This window comes from Condylura cristata, unplaced genomic scaffold (genome assembly GCF_000260355.1).
Source record: "Condylura cristata isolate star-nosed mole 26May11 unplaced genomic scaffold, ConCri1.0 scaffold00007, whole genome shotgun sequence".
NCBI lineage: Eukaryota > Metazoa > Chordata > Mammalia > Eulipotyphla > Talpidae > Condylura > Condylura cristata.
Window position 1 is genome coordinate 26,502,866 of NW_004567108.1, and position 8,400 is coordinate 26,511,265.

Genomic DNA, 8,400 nt, shown 5'->3' on the forward strand with positions numbered 1-8,400 from the left:
ATAAATAAATCTTAAAAAAAAATGATTCAGTAAAACTTTCAAAGGCTTATTTTATATGTAAGTAAAAAAAAACTCACAAATGTAGTCATAAGAAAACTATTTCCTTACATAAATCTTTTTGGTTACTAACACAGAAAAGGAGGGAAAAAACCTACATAGACCTGAGAATACTATTCAAATAACAGGAGTGAGGGAAAAGGGTGATTATAGAAGAGGATTAGAAAATAGACAAAAAAAGATCATTAAAAGTCTGTAACTTCAGGAACACGAAGAAACTACATGCATCAGTGTTGATGCGTGAGGCAGGGGAACTCACTCAGTGGTTAAAAGAGACCCCGAAACTCTCCTGCTGCAGCACCTCTGGATCAAGCATCTAAATTCACATTGTATTTCTGGGCTCCCTATTGGGACAGAGCTGGCATGTCAAAGCCATCATTCATGCTGACCTGACCCTCACCCTCATCATCTAAAAACATCAGTTTCATTCCTTCATCTCCTGTGATGCCAAGACCTTGGGAAAATGAAATCATTCCATCCTCACTGAGAAGCCAAGAATCTCAGCAGAGGTGACTTCAATAAACTGCTGAGGATAACTGGCATTTGCAGGCAACCAGAAGCACACTCAGAATAGCAGAGGAAAAACTCAGATTGAGTCTGGTCTAGGGTTCCTTTATATCCACCTCCACAGGAATTTGAAAAGAGCTTCCTGTAACAAGGCAGAGGTCAAACCAACTAACAAATACAACTCATTACAGTGTAATTAAAAAAGGATAACCACCCAGCTGTCAGAAATATTCACATGAACTTATAAATAAAAAGGTGTGTTTTGTTTTTAATTAACTTATTGCTCCTTTAACAGACTCCTAATGTATAAACAAAGTAGTCTGATCTATGACCTCTATTCCCAGGTGAGGTGTGAAGTTTTATTTACTAACTACTCATTCATTTACTTTTTTTTTTTTTTAAGATTTTTTTATTTGTGCATACAGAACTGGGGTACAGGCCAGAGGCTCAGGGACAGCGAGAGGCTTCACCAGAGACAGAGTGGGGAGCAGGACAGGCAGATCTATGAAGTACACTGCTGAGGGGAGCAGCGGGCGGGTCAGGAGAGGTCTGCCACGCCATGTGGTCTCCTCCAGGGCGGGCGGGAATTGAACTCATGCAGAAGTGGCTTTAGCTTCTTAGTGCAGTGCTTTAACCCGTTGCGCCACCAGGGAGGGCCCTCATTCATTTACTTTTAAATCTGCCCATCACTTACACATCTCTATAACTCTTGGGTTTTTAATGCCCCACGTTTGCAAACACTTTTAATGCCCCATGTTTGCACACGCTTCACTCACTCTCCACCCAACCTCCATGCCACTCTCCTATCCCCCTACTCTTTCCTTAACGCTCCTGTCCCCACCCCCCCCCCATTCCCACTGGGAACAATTATGTTTTCACTAAGTCTAAGATCTGTTTTTGCTGACTGAATAAGGTTCCTCTCATTCTTGCTACGTAACCCATGAAGAACTGACCACTTAAATATGAGAACTCTACACAAACAGCTCAATGTCCAGAGTAAGAGTGATCCAAGAAATCAGTGGTTGGTTAGTCACCTCGATGTTCTACAGGCCCATCTCAGAAAAGCTATAACTCACCCAGTTTGGGGGTCATGTTGCCAACGACAATGAATTCAGGGATTTCTAACCCAGGGGTGTATCCAGCGGCCCAGGCAATCGTGAGGGGACCGTAGGTGCCTCTCCTGGAAACCACGACTCGGCTTGTTCCAGCAGTGATGTTCGTGAGTGGGAAAGCAGTAGACACAAATCCAACCTGAGGAAAAACACGCTTAGGAATGCTTAACCTGTCTCTGAAGGCTCTTGTCTCGACAGTGAGTGAAAAATCAACTTTTCCTTTGCTTGCATCATAAAATTCTTTGCTTTAAAATGCATTCTATTAGAGAACAGTGTTTGAGAAACATCATTTGAGATATAAAAATGTATTAAAAATGTATTTTATTTTATAATTCAGGTGAGAGTTTCTTGTTTTATTTTTATTCTTTCAATCCAAAGTCCTTTTGGAAACTTAATATCAAAAAAAAAAAAAAAGACAAATGGAGTCATAGTTAAATGAAAGCAAAAGACTGAAAATGGTATTTTAATGAGTGGTTCATGGGTCTCTATAGGACCCGATTGGTCTAGAACTAAAATTTTACTTCTTTCTAATATATAAATTAATGTCTTCCTTCATAAAATGGGCACCATGAACTTATCTTTCTACAAAGGTCGTTAGCTCTGAAATCAATTTGTTCCTTTTTCTGAGAATCAAAAAGCTTAAGCTTTTTAAAATGAAATTATTTTTTCTTTCAAAGACTTATTTATTTATGCATACAGAACTGGGATACAGGCCAGAGGTGCAGGGGCAGTGAGAGGATTCACCAGAGATAGAGTGGGAGCAGGACAGGCAGATCGACGAAGTACACTGCTGAAGGGAGCAGAGGGTGGGTCAGGAGAAGTCTACCATGCTTGAATAATCTTTTTCATCCACATCAAGTAGGATTGTAGTTTGTGGGAAACCTTCCCAGAGTATCCTGAGATTTACAGACTATAGAAAAGAAAGTTAGAGTCTGTAATAATGAACCAAATTCCTAGCTTCACATGGACAACTCAGGATAACTTAGTTTACCTCACTAGGTCCTGCTATTTGTAAAACTGGATCCCATATGATCAAGGGTTATGCCTTAAGACTCATTCTCCTCCTTACAGACTGAAATGGAGAAGAGTAAAATAGCATCAGAGTGTTCCTTGTGGTAACTCCTGGAATCACAAAAGCAGGACAAAAATCACTTCATTTGGACAACAACCTAGATTCCCTGTTACAGTGAGGCTTCTGCTTAGCCATTACCAAGAGCTTTGGTAAATCTGAGATCATGTTTGCTACAATATTAGAGGCTATTTCCAAGTGTCTTAGCCACCAACTATCTCTCCCCATCTCCAACCTGTCTCCCTCACATACACACACACCCCAGTCTTGCCTTCTGGTGAGATACATTGTCAGGACAGTGTGCATGGACAAGAGATGGGAAATATTTTACTACTACAAAACAATGATCTGGATTTAAAGGAATCTTCTTTTATAAGAACCTGTGAGCAAAAATAAGACAACAAAACTTCAAAGGACTACTCCTCTGTGGAACAGTGGTAGATTCCATGTGAGAGGACAGAGCAAATGCATTCCCTATGAAGAGCTGCCCCAGAGGCAGTCATTTCATGAAGAACATATCCTTGATGGCTGGACCCATTACACAAGCTGTTGCCAGACCTGTCCAAATTCCTGCCTATACAGATTCTGCACAGCATCTTGGGCCAAGCTGCCTTAGTCAAGCTAAAAGAACTACCAATGAAAGGATCAGGATGCAATGATAATTCAATAGTTTAAAAACTACAAAAAGGGGGCACTTTTGGTGGTGCAGCAGGTTAAAGCACAGCACTAAGAAACTAAAGCCCTTTCGCATGAGTTTGATCCCCAGCCCCAGAGGTGACCCACATGGTGTGGCAGACCTCTACTGTCTCACCCTCTGCTCCCCTCAGCAGTGTACTTCGCCAATCTGCCTGTTCTGTTCTCCACTCTGTCTCTGGTGAATCCTCTCACCGCCCCTGTACCTCTGGCCTGTACCCCAGTTCTGTATGCATAAAAAAATCTTTTAAAAAAAGAAGACACAAGCTTTCCAAAATTCCAAAAGTGAAACTTATCTAAATAGTGTCAAAAACTGAAACTGTTTTCATAAAATGTATCTGTGTTATCAACTTTGATATTTAGAAACCTTTAGGTTTAGTAGAGGACTAAGAACTGCTAAGAATCTTAGTCCTTTCTGTAAAAGCTGCCCTCTAGTGGTTCCCAGTGATAGCACATGTGAGTTATTACCTGAGAATTGGCAGCTTTCTCTGGGACAGGCAAGAGAGCAGATTTTGCACCCTGGAGAATACTTGGCATGCCATAGAAATGTCCACCAACAAGCATCACAGTCACCAGTTGCAAGGTGAAATTAGAGCCCAGTGACAGGAAGACCTATTAAACAAACAGCATAAAAAAGTATTAGTAGTAAAAAACAATTTTCCGAGAAAAAGAATGACATTGACATGACTGATGTTAGCACATTCAGGTTCCTTTCTATCAGTTTCCCTAACAGATGAAAGTGTTGATGAAACAAGCCAACAATATAAAAGCTGCAGAGTCTACATACTCAAAATTTACCAAGTTTCTTTGTCCAAATAGTCTCAAGAATGAGGTGTTAAAGGTCACATTTGTGATGGAATCATATGTCACGGAATACAAAGAGCCACCTGGGCAGAGTGTCACCTAGAACTGGCAACTTCATCTTCCTTATTGAGTAATAAGCAAAACGTTAATGATATTTTCTCGAATGATTTAAGATCACTGATTATTTGAATATTTTGGAAAAATAAAAATTACTAAGAGCATGTATCAGATTTTTTACAGATCTGCTAGTTTTCAAATCCCACTGAATAGAGGAAATTAATTTAAAAATGGATGGTACTCAAAGTTTTGTAGTTTTGAAACTTGTATTTTCCCACGGAAACATTGTTATTGAGCATAGAAAAGCCTCAAGTTATTCCATAACATGGAATATAACTAAAAATCTGTACATCTTTATTGAATGGAAAAAACTATTGATGTGGATTCTATTTTTTTAATAAAATGTACTTAATATATATCACACACCCTCACACAAAATATGACCACAGAGGCTTCAAATGTGCAACATGAGGATAACAGATGTTTCATTCATCCAATCAATCTTCATTTTTTCAAAATGACATTCATATGGATATGAATCACAGTTCAAGCATGAAGGAAACAAATCAGAGTGCCTGTGTTTCCATTAAAGAATTTTTATTTGTATGAACAGTTTAGTTCTCGATTTAGCTTAGTGCTTTAAAGACTACATATAGACTTTATATATTGGGGTTTGAAAAAAGTTTCTTCTATTAATAAAATATAATCATGACCACTTCTTTCTAGTTTAGCCTGTGGAGTTAGCCAAAAACCAAAGTATACATCTCCTGGCAGCTAGATGAAAAACAACAGGCAAAACATCCTGAATTCTAGAGTTGACTGTTGCTGGTGAATTCCTTCAGCTTAGTCCTTTTTCTCAGCCAAAGCCTGAAGGAAAACTCACAACACCTAATTCTTGGTGGAAAATTACCAAGTGGCCACTTGCAGGCTGTCAATAAGGAGAGGGTTGTCATCTTTGCTTTGTCTGGGTCAGGGGTGCCTGTAGTAACATCTGTAGCTAACATCAGGTGGAGGGAGGAGAGATGGCACCCAAGGTCTGAAAAGAGACTTGCACTGAGCTAACCTCACACACAGGGTTCTGGATGGTGGTGGTAGAAGACAGACTGGTCACTCAGTTCAAGAGTTCAGCTGAGGAGTAGAAGTGTAAACAGCCCCCAAAAGATACCTCTGTGGGTTCAAGGAAGGGATGAAGAACTATCTTTAACATGAACTGCCCCTACCTCCCCCGCCCCCCCCAAAAAAAAACAACAACAAAACATAGTATCCTGAATCAGGATCAATGGAACCTGGATCCTGGATTTTGTCAGATCAGTAATGGAAAAGGGCACGGCAAAGAAGATGCCCAGCAAATGGCAAGTGGGTAAGCAGCACTCAGAGCCTCTGGTGACAGTTACAGCTGAAGTGACAGGGTCACTTGCAGGGGTTGGCCTCTTCCCTTTTATACTCGCCCAGGAAGCACAGATGCTCCCCTTACAGCTGCAATCTCCCAGAGGGGTGGGACTGAGTGCCAATCCTCAGGAAGGCAAAGACTCCCCTTCAATCAAGATGAATTCCAGGCCCTCATCCATGAAAGTGGAGGTTAGAAATTGATGAAACAGGGCTATGGAGTGGCCTATGATACAATTACAAGGATGAGGGACAACTAGGAAATCCATGTCTCACTAAGTAACCTGTATTCGCCCCCTAAATTAACCTACAAAAATAAAGACCCAGGTGCACAAAAGATCAGAAGTTGTATAATATGCAGAAATAAGTATAATATGCTGAATGACAGTCTACTTTCTATTAAACGTAAACTTTACATGAGACTAAGATCATCACATAAACTGCTTCAGGTTTTCCCATTTCTTCCCACAACTCTGACGATATGGTAGGCAGACTCTGAACTTGTCACTTTCAGGTAGCTAAAGGCCCACCTGTATCCACAAAACATCCATTTCACATTCAGGTAAAGTTTTCTCTTTTATCCCAGTTTCTGCTCATTCCGCCGCTCAGAATCTAAACCATGGTAGGGGCCATCCAGCTCCTATGGAGCTTTGCATCCATCCTCCAGCTCTTTTAGGGGTGAAGGTCTAGAAGGGGAGTTGTTTCAAGACTGAATGACAAAAATCTTGCCTAACTGCCCTGGGCCCTTTCTTGGCTAACAATGCTGACCACCTCTATGGAGGCAGGCACTCGAAGGCTTGGCCTTTTAGGAAATCAATGTGGGTGTTCCTCAAAATGTTTAGTGCTCTGTTTATTCCATTCTTACACAGAGAAGACATATTCTGATGACCTTTTTGATTCTCTTCTAGCTTCTTAATCCATCCTCACAATCCATGACTTCAATCTTGCCCCCACTGGGATGCAGCTTTTCCCAAACATGAACTAACTACACCTCAGTGCCATTATGCAGCCAGGAAATGAAATAAATGCACTTTTCTATTCCGCATAGAGAATACTATTTATGCACCATCCATAGGAGGCTAAGAAAAACAGCCCCTGAAATCACTTTCTGTGGTTTAGAGTAAGCTCATTGCTGGTGTACCACACATTCTTGCCACTCTCATCCTAACTGTTGCCCAAGCAGTTTGCTGCCTATCTCCTTACGAATGTAACAGAGTCAGTCAATGCCCAGAAAGAAGCAGGTGCCAGTTCCTAGTCCCTCAAATTCCAGAGAACATATAATCAGTCTCTCACTGCCCTTTTTGGAATCTTAACAAATTACTCCTTTCAAAACACACTTTGGGTGTGTGGGGGGAGGGAGGAGTGTTCAAGTGTATATGTGCAGCACTTGGACAATCCTCAGAAGTTATTAAGTGCTCAATAAGTGTTCATGCAAAAATACCTCATCTCCAAACAGGAATAGCCTAATTCACTTAGATTCTGTAAATGTATACTTAAGTAATTAATTTGTATTTCTATGGCATCTTTCATGGCTATACCTCAATATGCATACACACACACACATGCATAGACACATGCACGCACACATGCACAATATTAAGCATATCATGAGATAAGCAAGAACTCCAGGAAGGAGTTTGAATGGAATGATCAAGAAAATAAAGAAATACTACAAACCTGACTTTTGATGGACACAATGTCCACTTTATATCTGGTACCATCTTTGACCACCAGCTGTCCCTCTGTACTTTCAGTAACAACTGGCTGCTTTTCTTGATCAGAAGATATTCGAAATCCAACAGCTACATCTCCAAATGTTCCAGCAAGGCGGGTTACATTAATCTGGATGGATCTACTAAGGTTCTGCCCAATGAGTATTGATTGGTGATCTGAATACAGAGCAAACACTCCATGTGGGTCATCATTCGCAAAAACAGAGAATCGAATGATGCATTTTTCTGGATCCAGTTCTGCCCCTCCCTCTACAGAAACAAGCTGGAGTACATATTCTTCCTCTATCTCAGGGACATCATCTGGTAGCAAGTGAACATCAAAGCTTGCCTCACTCTCTCCATCAGCAATGGTGAAAAATCCTTTTGTAGAAAGAAAATCTCCAGTAATATCAAACTCACTTGTTAATTCCCAGTAAACCTAAAACCAAAGAACAAAATCCAATTAAGTTATGTACAATACAGTACACTGACTCAAAATCCTTCACAAATTGGGTTTCCTTTACATACACAACTTTTTTAAATTGTGCCATCACTTTATTCAAAGCCAAGCTCTACAAACAATTAACTAGAAAGTAACTCTTAGAGGTAGTCGTATGCAGTTTGAAAGGTAAAATTACTAATCTTGTGTCACTTGCCTCTAAAATATAGCATCATTTAAAGAGTATCAAGTAGCCATTAAAATGCCAGTTTCACATATACATTCCACAGTAAAACAGACACTATCTGGAGGAAATGATGAGCAGATAACCTGGTGAGTTGCAATGGAATTTGTATTTGTTTTAAATAAGGAGCTAAAGGATTTATAAATTATTTTAAGAATTTTCTATTTTTCCCCCAGAATACACTAAAAATTTTTTCAAGAATTTTGACCTTCAAACCAGAAAGTTTCACCCGAAGAAGAATGATTTAATCTCCTATACAGGAAAAGTAAATAAATGTTATAGAATGCCCCGCAGTATGTTCTGCTAGCAAACATGTAACA

At 40.0% G+C, this 8,400-nt stretch overlaps 1 protein-coding gene across 1 annotated transcript in view; it reads right to left on the reverse strand.

Moving 5' to 3' along the window:
- Positions 1-8,400, reverse strand: part of ADGRV1 (adhesion G protein-coupled receptor V1) — a 402,490-nt gene that overhangs the window by 263,440 nt on the left and 130,650 nt on the right. Inside the window, exons 68-70 of the mRNA XM_004678139.1 lie at positions 7,363-7,836; positions 3,907-4,050; positions 1,641-1,815 (exon numbers count right to left, since the gene is read on the reverse strand). Of these exons, the coding sequence (XP_004678196.1) occupies positions 1,641-1,815; positions 3,907-4,050; positions 7,363-7,836 (793 nt within the window). The remainder of the gene's footprint in view (positions 1-1,640; positions 1,816-3,906; positions 4,051-7,362; positions 7,837-8,400) is intronic.